Source organism: Polyergus mexicanus, unplaced genomic scaffold (genome assembly GCF_030449975.1).
Source record: "Polyergus mexicanus isolate NDT 795.1 unplaced genomic scaffold, iyPolMexi1.0 SCAF_20, whole genome shotgun sequence".
Classification (NCBI taxonomy): Eukaryota; Metazoa; Arthropoda; class Insecta; order Hymenoptera; family Formicidae; genus Polyergus; species Polyergus mexicanus.
This window is the reverse complement of record NW_027223340.1, coordinates 2,901,256-2,919,134: the sequence shown is the minus strand read 5'-3', so window position 1 is coordinate 2,919,134 and position 17,879 is coordinate 2,901,256. Positions and strand designations below refer to the sequence as shown.

Genomic DNA, 17,879 nt, shown 5'->3' with positions numbered 1-17,879 from the left:
AAGAGTCTACGTACAACAGAGAATACAAGAAGATAATAAAAGAAGAGAGAGCAGAATATCTAAGTAAGAGAATGAAGCAAAAAGATAGAAAAACGATAGCAAGGTTCAGGTGCGGCAATGAAGCAAGAGAAAAAGAATACTGGAAAGCAGAAGAGGAAAAAGTATGCAGGCTATGTAAGAAAGAGGTAGAAAGCATGTGGCATGTACTCAAGGAATGTGAAAAGACGGGACAGAAAGAGGAGATAGAAAAAGTGTTGGGGGAGGATGGACAAGGGCTGATAGTACTAAGGAGAATAGAAGAAGAAAGGAAGAAGGCGGCAGAGGAAGGATAGAGATGCGTTTATATTTATTTGTATATTTATTATTTTGATTTTGATTGTGTTTTTGATTCTTGATTTTATTTTATTTTATTTTATTTTATTTTATTGTAAAGTTTATCCAATTCTATTTTATATAGCCCCAGCGCCAATTGGAATTTGAATTATGAATTTGATTTTGGTTTTAATTTTGATTTTAATTTTAATTTTAATTTTAATTCTAATTTTAATTTTAGTTTTAATTTTAGTTTTAGTTTTAATTCTAGATTTAATCGAGTTCCTATTAAAGGCAAATCTAAGTTTAAATTTAAATTGAAATTTATATATAAGCGCAGAGTGGATGAAGAAAATTGTGTAACCGGAAGTTCGTCCTAAGCCGAAAGGCAAGGACTAAGCTCAAATAAATAATACAAATATATGAATATATCTATTTTAATACCATGTTTAAATATACGTATATGAATTATGTAAAACAGGATATAAATATAGATCTTCAAGTATAATTATTATAAATATAATTATCATATTGATACAAGATTATTTTTCTAAAAAATAGTGCGTTCATATATACACTTTAAAATATAAGATTTTTCTTTTGTGATACAGATAATATACAATATGCTGCATTTGTTGAGTATGACATGTTAAACCACTGTCTTCACTGATGTATCCACTACTTGAATAGCAATACAACTGTTTACTCAATTTTTTAACATCGATAGCACGAAATCATTTTTGCTTCAATAGACACTTAAGCAAGTTAATGAATGAGCGTTGATCAGTCCATTACAGATCACAAAATTTTATTAGCAGAGGCTATAATATTTAACTCTCATTTAAAAGATTCTGGTGCTTTGTAAATGGATTCCTTCCTTTCCCTCGATGCAAGCTGGATCTGTGGTTTGCAAATTAGTACCCATCTATTACTTTCGCCTACTTAAAATAAAAATAAAACATGATATAATATTAATAGCATAACATTAAGTTCTCTTTTGTACAACAATCTTACAAGTATAATTGTTTAAAAACATGCTAAAACACTGTTTTCTTTGATGTATTAACTAAGTAAATAGTAATGCACATGTTTACTTAATACTGCAAGTTAATGAATAATCGTTGATCATTCCATTATAGATCACAAGATTCTATTAGCGAAGACTATTATATTTAACTCTCGCTTAAAAGATTCTCGTGGTTTGTAAATGGATTCGTGACAATCGATGTAATCCACTGGTTTGCGAATTAGTATCTTTCTATTAGTATCTATCTATTTCATCTGCTTGAAATAAAAATAAACATGATATGATGTTAATAGGCAGAATAATATTATTTGTACAGCGATCTTACCAGTATAATTGTCATCATTACAATTTTGACAGTCTTCCTTTAGGTTGAATAAATCCACAATACTTAAAAACATTATTTCATATTGTAGTTGCACAATAGTTATCCCAGCACTAGTATATGTTGCGTACATAAATACATTATTTGTAATGTAAAGATCCCACTGTAAATAAAAGAGATTGATTAATTTCTTGACAATTATTAGACACATATGCTTATGTTGCATATACATATTTTTGTATTATAAGGATATAACAAAAATGACTCGCCTTTAATAGTAATGTGTCTTATTATATATATCTAAGAACTTGTCCCACATTGCTAAAGTACCCAAGCTCTTTCATATTAGCAAAGAATGCTTATCCAATGTCACTTCGTAGGATAAACAAAATCTCGAAAATTTACAGAGATGTTTGATACTAAAATATGATAATAAGATATTAAGAGATTAAGGCAGTGACATACGAGAGATTAGGAAATCTCTCGTATGTGCAGTAGGCAATGTAAAAAACTATTAGAATATTCTTTTATTATTTATATATAAATTCTTTGTTGTGTATACCTATGTTTTTCATGCTGTCCGCTAAAACAATTAATAATTATATTGTATTTTCTCGCACTAAAAATTTCACGTATATGTCACGGCATACTAAATACTCCAAACGACTTCACCCCTCCCTTTCCCCTTCCATCAGAGCGCATTAGTTTTTTTGTTTTTCAAGGCAAATATGAACCAACAAACGTTTTAATTAGTTTTTTCGCGACCAACAAACGATTGCGCATCGATTGAACTAAGTTTGAAACAAAAACAATATCTTTCCGGCTAACTTCACACAAAATTTTGTTTTCGTATTTTCCAAAAAAATATTAACCAACAAACATTGTAATTAGAGCAACAATCACCAACAAACAATTCGTAAAAAAGAAAAAAATTATAAAAGTGAATATTGACCGGCTAACTTTATGGAGCTCTGGAACGCGCACGGCTATGCCCCTACCACTACTACCGCGGTCACTAAAGGATAGCTGCAGCTTTTCAGAGCTGTCTTTTTTTACCGTGAACTACCATGACTAAAAACATTGTCCTGCCACGTAATAACACCAAATCACACGCGATTTATGATTCCACGCGAATATTTATTTCTATACTAGATAGTCAAAAACGTTAAGAAGCAGAAAATTAAAATAAATCTGAAAAATGATAAAGTATATCTTAAAAAACTGCACATCAAGCTATGATAATGGTTTTCGAATGGATAATACATCTGGTCACGTAGTCGACGTAGTCATATAGACAAAAACAGGTCTGAGCGGGGAGCACACTCTTTTGCATAAGCGCATAATCATAAACATAAGGAATTTGATTGGTCAATTTCCTTATGCATAAGGAAATCAAATTCCTTATGTTTATGATTATGCGCTTATGCAAAAGTGTGTGCTCCCCGCTTGAGAAGCGACACTCTCGCAGTCCCACATTTTTGGCCGCTAATTAACAGAGCCGTGCGCGTTCCAATATGGTATATAGTTCAGTGGGTGGGAATAAACATTATACATAATCTCAACCTGTCAAAGTGTCAATAATTAGTATTGTGAGAGAGAAGGCTTCTCTATGGTTGTATTTATTAGTATCTTACTTTTTATTTTATTAGTGTTTTACTTTTTATGGCTTTGCATTTTATATATTTGTCTGCGTAGTTATAATTATGGTTATTCGGTTTATATATTTTAATTTAGTTATTATTTCACTAACTCCCTCCCTCCTCCTACCCTGTCTCTCTCTTTTTCTCGTGATTATATTATGTTCAAATATCGAAACAAAATGGCAAAAGAGCCAAGCGCAGTAATAGGAGCGCAAAAATATTTATTTAGAATTACAGAAATCGCGAAGCGGACGTTTCGGCCCTTCTTTTGGTCATCATCAGCGCGAAAATTAAATCATATATCAAAAACGCATCACAGTTAGTTATAAATGAAAACGCATAGTTACATAGTAACGGATGAATACAAAACGCAGATCTCTCAGGACATTCCTAAGGTCACCAACCATTCTCCAAAGTATCGAAGTCGTCATGAGGAAGAAATCTTCGATTTCATGGACACAAGTTGACTTGTTGGTATATTAATATTATTAATATAAATCGTGTCTGTAAAAGTGAAGCGGTTTATCACGCGAGGGAAGGTCTCTGAGATTATAGTTGTAATGTGTCGGAAATTATAGTTGCAACTTACATACATAGGACACAACGCACATATCGACGATCAAAATTATTTCTCAAAATGCAAGATCTAGACTGATTATCGACGGGATAATGAGAAATAATCGTTAAAAGAACAAGGACAGGATAAAAACAAACGTTACTGCTAACGACAAACAGTGGCGCAAACCAGTAAGAGCAGAGAAGATCGTCAAACAGTAAAATTTCTAAATTACTATACTAATATATAAATAAATTACAATATAGCACTATCTATGATACAATAAATAAGTGGTAAATAAATAACTATAAAATGGTCCGGTCAATGTAAAGTCGAAAAATAAAACAAATAATTGTCGTTGAAGAGTGTTGTTAAATATGATAATTAAATTAATAAATAAGTAGAAAGCGATACAATGCCTTATCGTTAGGTAAGTAAACAGCGTAATAACATTAACATACGAAGGTTGTCCAGTACAGTAAAATATAAAATAATCATAAAAAATACAATGAAAACATATTAACTATATAAAAATCTTAAATATAATAAATGTCAAGTATAGTAAAATTAAAATTATATGGAGGATATAAACCCAGATGTCAAATATGATAAAATAAAATCCACACTGAGGGTATATTACAATAAATATATTAAATAAGTAAAATACACATAACATAAATTGAAAAGTGCGAAGAAAAAAAAATAAAAAAAACGGTCGAAAATCAGATTTTAGAGAGTTTGTCGAGTACCGTCAAATAAGCCTTTGGAAGACATTCCGTGTCCGCTTGTAGATTTAAACTGTCTTTTTGTCTCTTTATATGTATAACTTCGGAAATCAATCGCTTATGTAAATATGGTTCATTATCTAGTATTTCTATTCTATCCCAATCGAGGTCATGATTATGAGTAATTCTGTGATTTGTTATGACAGAATGACTGGTCGTATTTCTACGAATGTGATTTCTATGTTCAGCTATTCTCGTGTGTAGTTGTCTCTTAGTCTGCCCAACATAAGATGCATCACAATTGACGCAATTGATTTTATAGACAACATTGTTGCGGGCCGATTGTGGGCAGGAATCTTTATGCACTTTGATAAACTTATTCATTTTGTTAAGATTGCGGTATGAAAGTTATATGTTAAGATCCTTGGTTATGTTTTTAAATTGTTCAGATATTAAAGGAACGTAAGATATCGTAAAATAAGAAACTCTCTCAGATTCTTCACTATGTTTATCGTTGTCAAAATTAGAGTTGAAGTTGTGAGAAAGAGTTTTAAGGCGTTCAAGCAGGACACCGAAAACAAACTGAAGAGAATAACCATTATCCATCATGACGACTTCGATACTTTGGAGAATGGTTTGTAATCTTAGGAATGTCCTGAGAGATCTGTGTTTTGTATCATCCGTTACTATGTAACTATGCGTTTTCATTTATAACTAACTGTAATGCGTTTTTTATATATGATTTAATTTTCGCGCTGATGATGGCCAAAAGAAGGGCCGAAATGTCCGCTTCGCGATTTCTGTAATTCTAAATAAATATTTTTGCGCCCTTATTACTACGCTTGGCTCTTTTGCCGTTTTGTTTCGATATTTGATTTTAATCGAGAAGAGCCTTACATTTAAATCTTATTTTTTATATTATGTTGTTAATTTAAAAAAACAATAGAAAAATTATTTAATAAAAAAACAATAAAAAAATAATATAACAAAAAATTAAATTAAAAAGGAATAATAAAAAAAAATAATTATATTTAGAAAACAATAGAAAAAATAATATAACAAAAAAAATAATATAACAAAAAAAACAATAGAAAAAATAATATAATAAAAAATTAAATTAGAAAAAAAAACAAAAAAATTATATTAAACAACAATAGAAAATAATATAACAAAAAAACAATAGAAAGAAATAATATAACAAAAAATTAAATTAAAGAAAAAATAATAACAAAAAATTATATTAAAAAACAATAGAAAAAAGTAATATAACAAAATAAATAAAACAAAAATTAAAAAATATTCTTAAAAAATCATTTCCGACTGCTGCCAACAAAAGCCGAACATTTAATTATTAAAAAAACATTTTTAAAAAATAATATAAAAATAAAATAAAAAAACATTTTAAATAAAAAAATTTATTTAGAAAAGTTTGAAATAATATTTATTATTATATTATTATTATTACATATTTAGTATAATATAAAGTATAAGAAATCACACAAATAAGTTTATTTGAAGTATTATTTATTGTTAATTTGAATTTATTTTTATATGTTTACTTAATTATTAATTATCGTTTATAACATGTTTATTTTAATTATTAATTATTATTTGAATTTATTATTTGTTTGAATTTATTCTTATAACATGTTTATTTGAATTATAAAATAGATAATATTGAATTATAAAATCTTTGAATTATTTGTGTGTGTGTTTGAATTTATTCTTATCACATGTTTTGTACTATATGATTTAAAAATAGTTCTAATTTTAGATTAACTAGTAATAAGATCTTAGAATTAACTAATAATAAATTATACTTTCTTATTACATTGTTACGTCCTGGCGATTCCACGATACCTTCCTTCCGCAAAGTGTCGGCAATGATCGTCGATTGGTGAGACAAACGAATCGCTCAGTAAACAGACCAACGTAAAAAGCCGGTGATGAAACCATGCCGGTTTCCTCAAGATAATATACAATTCTCTAACGAAATACCCAACAAACACAGCTGCATCAATAACAATATAAAATTCTCTAACGAAATACCCAACAAACACAGCTGCATCAATAACAATATAAAATTTTCTAACGAAATACCCAACAAACACAGCTGCATCTATAATAATAAAAATTTTCCAACAAATATTCAATAAACATAGCTGCACCAATAGCAATAAAAATTATCATAGGAAAATAGGACCTTTTTCTAATCTGAACGCGTGCAAGAAATCTTCGAACGAATATCGAACTCACCAATGGACGATCACTACGGGTAAAACGTGAAAAGTAGGAGAAATACTCCGCCTAACGAAGCTATTGGCACATTTTTAATTTGCTAAGATCAAAAAATCCCCACTTCTGCGCAAATTCAATTCGTCAAAGTTTTGGAAGATTCCTACTCTTAGAATTAGAATACGCCCCAAAAAGAAGATTATAAAAAGAGAACTCGCAAACACATCACGCGAATTTTCACCGGTCTTCAACTTCACGCAGTCTTACTCTATGCTTTTGCACCGTAATTCGCGAGTTAGGCACTTGTGCCACCAGTGTCCTTACTTGGCATCATCTCTAGGCCAACCACAAATCGAACATCAGGCTGCCGACATGAGACACAGAGCAAAACACCGTACAAATTTGCCACCCCTCCACCTCTAAATTACTATTTAAAAAAGTAAGTTTAATTGAATAATTTTTCTTTTCCTTCTTTTTGTCTTGTTTCTTATTTAAATCAAAACTTTCCGAAAAATGTCTCATTCTTTTAAATCATCAATCCGTTCCGGCGATAAGTCTTCGAAAGTTTTAACTCCTGATCTTAATCTAACACGAGCCACCAATTTTATACTTCTGACCGTTATTAACATATACACTTATTTACTTATACATATTGATTTTGATTTTATTTTTTTTATCCTTCAATCAAATATATTTTTATATTGTATTAACCAGTCAGAACCTAAATTAAACGATAGAATCTTTCCCTTACATTCTGACTGATGTCCTCCGTATTAATGTAACAACCGCGAACTGAAGCACACATACACGTGCATTCACCGAGAAATTAGATTCAACAATATTCTATTTTTTTATGTTTATATAATCATGCACATCTATCATTTATTTTAAAATATGAATAAATTCATACAATACTTAGTTTATTTAAATAAAAGAATTACTCGTTATTAAAACCCCCACTCATTCCTAGTCGAAAGATCGCACTTGGTCCCAGCGTAAAAGAGATTAAATTCTCTTACCGAAAAGGGACCACCGAACGAACGTCTGAATAACCAGCGTAATAGCGACTCAGTCGTTTACCTACTTTTCGGACCTATCAGTTCGTTCGACCCGATTTCAAACGCCACGAGACGTTTAAACTTCGGGATAATTAAAGATAGTTGTTGCGCCCTTCTATTGACTCATCCTTCCCCAAGTCTGGACGTAACAACACTATTTATTAATTGCATATTTTACAAGAGCAGTCGGTAGACGCCAAGCTAGTGAATGTGTGCGTAAGCTTCTGCGTATACATGCGTGCAGATGCGTGTGTGTATGTGTGTGAGTACGTATGCGTGTGTGCGCGCATGCGCGCACGCGTAACGAATCTAACTTGACGTCTCCCGACTGCTCTTGTAAAATATGCAATTAATAATTAGTGTAATAAGAAAGTATAATTTTTTATTAGTTAATTCTAAATCTTATTACTAGTTAATCTAAAATTAGAACTCTTTTTAAATCATATAGTACAAAACATGTAATAAGAATAAATTCAAACAAATAATTCAAAAAACTATTTAATAATTCAAATAAACATGTTATAAGAATAAATTCAAACAAATAATAAACTCAAATAATAATTAATAATTAAAATAAACATGTTATAAACAATAATTAATAATTAAATAAACGTTATAAAAATAAATTCAAATTAAATAATAATAAATAATACTTTGAATAAACTTATTTGTGTGATTTCTTATACTTTATATTATACTAAATATGTAATAATAATAATATTATTTCAAATATTTCTAAGCAAATTTTTTTATTTGAGATATTTTTTTATTTTATTTTTATATCATTTTTTTTTAAATGTTTTTTGAATAATTAAATGTTGGGCTTTTGTTGGCAGTCGGGAGTGATTTTTTAAAAAATGTTTTTTAATTTTTGTTTTATTAATTTTTGTTACATTATTTTTTTTATTGTTTTTAATATAATTTTTTGTTATTGTTTTTTTATTTAATTTTTTGTTTTTTTATGAAAATAAAATACATTTTTTTAAACTGAAATAGCACGTAATGCTATTAAACGCACGTTTGTTTCGATATTTTTTGTTAAAAGACGCACATTTTCCATGATATTTGGAAAAATGTATAAAATAATTACAATTTCAGAGGTTTTTGAACGATAACTTCTTAAGAAAGCATTTTTTGACCCATGTTTATAGGAAATTTTTTGTTCAGAATTAAATTTCCTATAAGATCTCAAAGTCTGGCTGGAACGTTCGGGACCACCCTGTATACAGGGTGTTCCGGAACAATCTTCCGTCCGTAAAATAGTATAATAAAGTATTTCTGATACAATTCTAAGGCGATTTTTCCTTTATCAAAATTTGAATTGAAGTGTAATTTTTGAGTTATAAACAAAAATAATTAGCAAATCACGCATCGACTACAGAAGGCAAGCAGGAGCGGCGCGGCGCGCCGCAGTTGACCGTCCGACGCGTGATTACCACCGCATGAGTCGCTAATTGTTTTATCTTATAACATAAAATTATGCTTTTAATAAAATTTTGGTAAAAAAGAAAATGTCTTAGAATTACATCAGGAATATGTATTTCTTAAAATAACATCACTTTAGCAAAAGTTGTTCCGGATCACCGGTCGTCGGACGCTGCAATCAGCTGATTGCTACACACAATGTGTGTATGGCGGTGTGTGTGCGTAAAAGAATGAGACAGAGAGAGAGAGAGAGAGAGAGAGAGAGAGAGAGAGAGAGAGGAAGAGGGAAGGATGCACATGCACGTACGCATACACTTTTTTTCTCGCTCTCTTTCTCTCTTTTACACAAACATTATGTTATAAGATAAAATAGTTAGCGACTCATGCGGTGATAATCACACGTCGGACAGTCAGCTGCGGCGCGCCGCGCCGCTCCTGCCTACCTTCTGTACTCGAAGCGTGATTTGCTAATTATTTTTGTTTATAACTCAAAAATTATGCTTCAATTCAAATTTTGGTAAAGAAAAAATTGTTTTAGAATTGTATCAGGAATACATCATTTTACGGACGGAAGGTTGCTCCGGAACACCCTGTATATAGGGTGTCATTTTAATCAATACACGCAAATATCTCTCTATGAAGTAAGCAAGATGGAAAAAAATGTTTTATACAAAAGTTGTAAGGTTCAGAGGGGGACACATGGCGAAAATATGGACTTGATCTTGAGTGACCTTTTCAAGGCCAAGTCAATGTGATCGATGTTTTTTTAAATAAAACCTCTTATTTTTTATTACATATTCTTGTAGCTTATCTCAAGAGCTTTTCAAATAAAGTATTTTTTGACTTATTTTATATTTTAATCTGACATATTTTGATATAAAAAATAAAGTATCTTGTAAAATATTTAGTTTTTGATAATCTTACCGTAATACTTCTATGTACAGAATAATGAGACAAATCAATTAGTATAAAAGAAAATTGTTTTTAAGAAAATTATTTACAATGTATTTTTTTAAACAATTATTTGTTTTTTTGGCACTAATTAATTTGTCTTATTATTCTGTACATAGAAGTATTACGGTAAAATTATCGAAAACTGAATATTTTACGAAACATTTTATTTTTTATATCAAAATATGTCAGATTAAAATATAAAATAACTCAAAAAGTACTTAATAAAAAAATACTTTGTTATAGTGTTTTCGAAAGCTCTCGATATCAGCTACAAGAATACTAAATAAAAAATGGGGGTTTCCATTTAAGATTTTAAAGTTGACCTTCACATGACCTTCAAATAATTTTCCAAGGTCAAATCATTGTCACCATCTTATGGCCCCCTTGAAGCCACACAACTTTTGTTTGAAACTTTTTTATGTCAGATTATTATAAGAATAAAAAATAGGAGTTTCCAATTAAGAAAACACCGATCACATTGACTTGGTCTTGAAAAGATCACTCAAGATCCAGTCCATATTTTCATCATGTGTCCCCCTCTGAACTCTACAACTTTTGTATAAAACATTTTTTTCCATCTTGCTTACTTTACTAGATATTTGCGTATATTGATTAAAATGATTTATATTTTAAATGTATTATAAGAGCGATATTATTTGCTATATTTTGTGATACGTTACTTTTAGTTAGAAAAATAATAATTCAATTATAATAGTAATAATAAGTATTGTTTTGCGTTTTACTATTTATAATAAAATCCGTAATATAATAGTGCTATTTTATATATTATATTATATTATATTATATAAAATATTTATTTGGGGGAGAAACATAATAGAGTAATTTTTTAATAAAAATAATATGCATTTTAATTATCTCGAGAGAATCTGTAATATTTCTATAAATATAAAATTTATTTTATGACAAATACTATTTCAAATCCTCACAAACTGAATTTCTTCTAACAATAAGTACTTAGTTAGTCAATTATTGTTTTCATATTTACTTTTTATTTTTTAGTTATTTTTTAGGGAAAAATTATCGTTTAGTTTTTTATTTTTTATAAGAAAATTATTTTTTGAGGAAAAATTGTTTAAAAATTGCTTATTAGGGATTAAGTTATTTTTTAGAAGAGCATATTTGTTTAAACTTTTTATTGCGCACAAGTTGACTTCTTTATGTATTTGACGTATTTTTTTTACCTGTGTCAGCTTTCTTTAATAGGATATATATATAAAAGCAATATTATTTACTATATTTTGTGATATATATTTTTTGATTACAAAAATAATAATTTAATTATTATATAATTTAATAATTTAATAATAAATAAGTAATAATAGTAATAATAAGTATTGTTTTGTATATCAATGTGCAATAAGATAATATTGTATCAATGCATTTCCCAAAGGTAATGACGCGTTGTTTCTTAACATTACATTGCATGTTTGCGGTCAAATAAATATTCTGAGGATACGTTTCATCAACTTTGATGTTACAAGTCCGCGAATCAACGATCGTTTCAATACGTTAATTCAAAGACATCGTTATCTGATAACGCTGACTAGAGAACTTGCTGATCTGATCAGTTTTATATTGCTGATGGAATTATTCATTATCAGCATATTATTATGTATAGTGGGTGAATACATCACTTATTATTTTTTAGAAAAATATATAAATTACACATTTTTAAAAGATATATATCCAACAAATATAACGCAAATAATCTTTTCAGGATTTCAGTTTATCTTCGCGTTGAAAGTTAATAATACTGTTATGATAGGAAAGAGTTTAATGGTACTGAGTGCTATTATGACACAATTAACGCTGTATGGTTTTATGGGGAATTATCTGAAATCTGAAATGGAAGACATAGGGCTCTCTGTTTATCAAAGTGCTTGGTACAATTTTCCTGAAAACTTAACGAAAAACGTAATTTTCATTCTTATGCAGACAAAATCTTCAGTCACGTTGCAGGCTGGAAATTTTATCGTAATCAACCTATCAACTTATGTGAGCATTTTAAAAACCTCTTTTTCATACTTGTCTGTGCTTCGTATAATGCTCGAAGTGTGAAATAAAAGATAAGAAATAAAGGAGAAAGAAATCTGCAATTGTAAATATTTAATGCGTTTAATATAGCACGACATGTTTTCAAAATAGAATTGCATGAAAAACTATTTATTAAAATGTCACGTGAATAAACTTATCATCCTCTATAATTCGCTGTGCTATTTTAATTTTTCCTATTTAATATCAATAATACTACATATACTTGAAATTACTAGGCTTCCACTTCCGGTGGCAAAGAGTGTGCATCGTAGGTGCTGGCGTGCGTGATGGACTGAGTATAAAGTGAGAAAACGGAGGGTGATTGAGCGGAGAGTGTGCTAGGGTGTGAGTGAGGGTGCGAGAGAATGAGGGAAAAGAAGGGCGGAGAGTTAGATAAGGAGTAAGGGAAAATAAATGGAGATTGCGAGAGGTGAGAAAACGTGACAGTTAAGTCAAAGAGTATAGAACATACAGAGAGTGGAGACTAGGTAGGTGACAGCGACAGGAGTTGGTATAGAGGGCGCGGTAGAGAAAAAGATGGCACAGTTTGCCGCAAAAGAGGCGAAAGAGAGAAGAGGGAGTTACGGGAACATAGAGGAGATGCTAAAAAGGAAAAGGGGGGATCAAGGGGAAGGGAAAGAGGAAGAGGCGACTTTCAGAAGCGTTAAGAAGACGACAGGAGTACTAAAGGATCCGGTGTTAGGAAGGTTAGGAGGGGAGGGGGAGATGCAGGAAATAATAAAAATTTGGAGGAATGAAATGGAGGATTTAGTGAGGGAGATGAGAAATATGAAGGGATGGAAGAAGGAAATAAGAAATATGAAAGAGGAAGTTAAAGAAGGAATTAAAGAATAGGGGAAAATGATGAGAGAGAAGGTTGAAGAGTTGAGAAGGGAATTCGGTGAGAGGGAAAAAAGATGGTTGGAGGAAAGGGAGGAACTGAGGTGGAGTATCAAAACGATGGAGAGGAAAATAGAGAGATTAGAAAAGCGCGGTATAGGGGAAATAGAAGGGAGTAAGGCATTAAGGCGGGAGGGAGATGGAGAGATAGGGAATAAGGTAAAGGAGATAGAGAGAAGAATGGAAAGAAGGGAGAGGGAGGAAAGAAGGAGAAATGTTCTAATCAAGAGGGTAGAGGTGAAGGAGGGGAGAAGAAGGACACAGCGATAGAGGAGGTATTTGCTAGTATAGGGGTGAAAGTGGAGGTAGAGGAAGTAAAAAAGATAGGGGGAGGTTTAGAGGGAGGGAGGGAGATGATTTTAGTAAGGTTGAAGGATGAAGAACAGAAAAAGGAAATTTGGGATAAGAAGAAAATGCTGAGAGGCAGGAAGGAAAGAATTATGGAGGACTGGACATGGAAAGAAAGAAGAATGAAGTAGAGGTTAGAGGAGATGGCGAAGGAAGAAGAAAGGAAAGGGAGGAAAGTGCGGATAAGTTATGAAAAAATCAGAATAGATGAGAAATGGTGGAGATGGGACGAGGAGGAAGAAGTTTTGAAGGACGAGAATGGAAATGTAAAAAAAGAAGAAAGGCTAAAAGAGAAGGAAGGAGAAGTAGTGAGCAAGCAGGGGGAAGTGTAGGAAACGGTAGGGATAAGAATAGAGTGGAGAGAGGGACGGGGGAGAGGGGAAGAGAGGAGCAAGAGGAAGTGTGGAAAGTAGCGTTTTGGAATGTAGCAGGGGTGGGAAATAAGGATAGGGAGTTTTGGCAAAGGATCAAGGGATGGGATGTAATAGTGATGTCGGAGACATGGATAGAGGAGAAGGGATGGGGAAAGTTAAAAGATAGATTACCGAAAGAGTTTACATGGAAAGTACAGATAGCAAAGAGAAAGAATAGAAAGGGTAGAGCGAGGGGAGGTATGCTGTTAGGGGTAAAAATAAATATAAGGGTAGAAGAAGAAGGGGAGGAGGAAGAGGAGGGTAGAATGATCTGCAGGATAAGCACGGGGGGAAAGAGCTGGAGAATAGTAGGTATCTACGTAAACGGAGATGTGGAAAGAAAGATGGAAGGTGTAAAGAGCTGGATGGAAGAGGGGGAAGAGGAGATTAAAACATTAATAGGGGGGACTTTAACGCGAGGACAGGAGAGAAGGGAGGGTGGACGAGCGAAGAGGAACTAATGAAAGGGAAAAAGGGAAGGAGATCGAAGGATAGGAAAATGAATAAGGATGGAAGAAAAATGATAGACTGGATAGAGGAAAAGGGGACAATACTGAATGGAAGCATGAAGGGGGACGAGGAGGGAGAGTTCACATACACCGGGGGAAGGGGAGAGACAGTTATTGACTATATTCTAGGTGACGAGAAGGTAAGAGAAAAAAATAGAGAGACTAGAAATAGGAGAGGAGGTGGACTCAGATCATCACCCGGTGATAGCATGGGTAAAGGGGAACACGAGCAGGGGGGTAAAGAGACAAGGCAACGTCAGGAAAGGAAAAAGGGGGGTATGGGACGAGAAAGGGAAAGAGATGTTTAGGGAAGAAATGGGAAGTGTGAGGAGAGGAGAGGTTGAGATACAGGAGGAAATAGAGGAAATGGGAAAGAGATTAAGGAAGACATTAGAGAGATGCGCGGAGAAGAGGGGAAAAGAAAAAAGTTCTAGAAAGGGATGGTGGGATGAAGAGTGTAGGAAGAGAAAAAGAGAAGTTAGAAGGGAACTGAGAAGGTGGAAATCAGAGGGAGGAGGAGATAGTTATAGAGAAGGGAAAAGAGAATATAAGGAGCTATGCGAAGAGAAGAAAAGAGAGGAAAGGGACAGGATGATGAGAGCAGGGGAAGCAAACACAGAGAGAAAAGTATGGGAGTTAGTAAGAAAAGAAAGGAAGGGAAGGAAAAAGGTGAATGAGGATATTGCGATGGGAGAATGGAAGGAATATTTTATGGATCTGTTAGGGGGAGTAGAAGGAAAAGTGACAAGAGGAGGGAGGGAAAAGAGAGAGGATGGGGGAGATGCAGAGGGTGGGTTAGAATGGGAAGAAGTTAAGAGGGGATGATAGGAGGGCTGAAAGGGAGGAAAGCGAGGAATGGATGGGATACCGAACGAAGTCTGGAAGTACGGGGGAGAAGAGCTGGAAAAATGGGTGTGGAAGGCATGTGGGAGGGTATGGAAGGGAGAGGGGTGGCCAGAGGAATGGAAAGAGGGCATCATTGTACCGATAGTGAAAAAAGGAAGGGGAGTAGAAACAAAAGATTATAGAGGAGTGTCGCTAATGCCGTCAATGTATAAGATATACGCGGCGGCATTAGGGGAGAGATTGAAAGAAGAGATGGAGACAAAGGAGGTGCTGTCGGAGAGCCAAGCGGGGTTTAGAAAAGGAATGGGAATAGTAGACCAGATATACGCGCTAAACTACCTAATTAACAAACAGGCAAGAAAGGCGGAAAAATGACGGCGGTATTTATAGATCTGAAGGCGGCATTTGATTCGGTGGACAGAGAGATTCTAATAAGGGTGATGAGGGAAAGGGGTATAAAAGAAGGATTGGTGAAAAGGATAGAAGAAATAGTAAGGGAAACAAAAGGTAGGGTGAAAATAGAAGATAGGACGGGAGAGGAATTTTGGACAGCAAGAGGGTTAAGATAGGGATGTCCACTGAGTCCAATGTTGTTCAACGTTATCCTGGCGGACTTAGAAAAAGACATGGCAAGAGGCGGCTGGGGAGGAATACGATTAGGAGAAGAAAATATATATATACTGGCGTATGCTGATGACGTGGTGATAATGGCGGAAGAGGAACAAGATATGAGAGCTATGCTGAGCAGATTAGAGAGATACCTGGACAAAAAAGGTCTGGAATTGAACGCGGAAAAGACGAAAGTAATGAGATTTAGAAAGGGAGGGGGGAGGACAAAAAAGATAGATTGGAGATGGAAAGGGAAGAAATTAGAAGTGAAGCAGTTCAAATATCTGGGATACACCATACAAAGGAATGGAGGACAGGAGGCGCACATAAAAGAGAGAAGAAGGGCGGCTATAGTGATGAGGGAAGTTTGGGGAATCGGGAAAATGTTATGGGGAAAAGATTGGGAAAGGAGAATATGGCCGTATGACACATTGGTGTGGACGGTAGTGGGGTATGGAGCAGAGATATGGGGATGGAAAGAGAGAAAAGAAATAGAGGGCATACACGATAGGTACTTGAAATGGACAATGGGAGTAGACTGGAAAACGCCAGGGTATATGATTAGGGAAGAGACAGGGAGAGGGTTGATGAGAGGAAGAGCGGGAAGAAGGGCGTGGAATTTCGAAAAAAGACTAGAGGAAGGGAAGGGAGGGAAAATAGCTAGAAGATGTTGGTTAGAGATGAGGGAGAGATGGAGAAAAAGGAGGATAGGGGCATGGGAGCAGGAAAAAGAGGAGTTTCTTAGAGAAAGAGGGGTACAAGACGAGGAGGAAGAAAAAAGGGATTATGAGGAGTTAGAAGAGAGAGATAGGAGAAAGCAAAAGGAAGAAAGGGAAAAGAAAATAGGAGAATCGAAGTACAATAAGTGGTACAAAAGAGTGAGGGGTGAGGGCATCCCGGAATATTTGAAAAAGAGATGGGCAGAAAGTAGATGGAGAAGAGTATTAAGATTTAGAATGGGAAACAAAATAAGAGAAGGGTTATACTGGAAGGGAGAGGAGAAGAGGACTTGCAAAGTGTGTGGAGGAGTGGAAGAGACATGGGAACATGTATGTACCAAGGGTGTACGGGAGAGGGGAGAGGGAGGGAGGAGAGCTGGCAGGATGCTGTAGAAAGGATGCTGGGAGGAGATGGAGGAGGAAAGGAATGGATAAAAGAGGTAGAAAAAGCAAGAGGGGGAGAAAGCAGGGAAGGGGGAAAGGTAGAAGAGGGGAGGAGAGGGGAAAGAAGGTAGTAAAAGGGGTGAACGTATGAAGGTGGGATGGAGGGAGAGATGGGAATAGAAAGGAAGGAGAACAGGGGTAGGGAGGAGTATGAGAGAGAGGAGGATGAGAGAGAGAGAGGGGGGGAGAGAGTGAAAGAGAGAGAGGGTGGAGGCGGAAAGAAGAATGAAAGAGGAAAGAGGGGCGGAAAAAAAAATTTATAAGGAAGAACAGTGGAAGCGGGGGCCCAGTAGAGATAAGGTTTAGTGTAAGATAGAAGTAAGTAGTATGTAAGTTAGAGATAAGGTAAATAGGAGAACGAAGCAGAAAGAGAGAGAGAGAAAGAGTATGACGGGCAGGGCGATGATAAAGCGAGGCATGCACAAAATGTAATAAGTTAAGGTAAATATAAAGATTGAAACCCCATTGGGGAACAATAAACTTCTACATACATACTTGAAATTACTAGAAATTATTAAAAGAAATGCAGCGTATTTAAAATACTGATAATATTATAATTTGGAATACCACGAAAAATTGATGATTTTATATTGTCATTTATCAGCAAATATGGAAATTAGATAAAAATTCGTACAAAATATCTGAAAATGCCGCCAGAAGAGCTAATGTTCCATTATGTCTACGGCAAGCAAGCTTTGTGCAGATTCGAAATTCAAAACTTTTGGTAAGTATTAAATATCCCTTATTATTGTTATAGTACTTATAAGGGGATCGTCCCGATT

At 33.6% G+C, this 17,879-nt stretch overlaps 1 protein-coding gene across 2 annotated transcripts in view; it reads left to right on the top strand.

The window, feature by feature from the left end:
* LOC138941675 (odorant receptor 13a-like) overlaps positions 1–12,439 on the top strand; it is an 85,012-nt gene extending 72,573 nt beyond the window's left edge. For both annotated transcript variants that reach the window (XM_070311521.1, XM_070311520.1), the window contains 2 exons: positions 11,666–11,896; positions 11,993–12,439. In XM_070311521.1, the coding sequence (XP_070167622.1) occupies positions 11,666–11,896; positions 11,993–12,333 (572 nt within the window). In that variant the 3' untranslated portion in view covers positions 12,334–12,439. The remainder of the gene's footprint in view (positions 1–11,665; positions 11,897–11,992) is intronic.
* Positions 12,440–17,879: the final 5,440 nt, after the last annotated feature.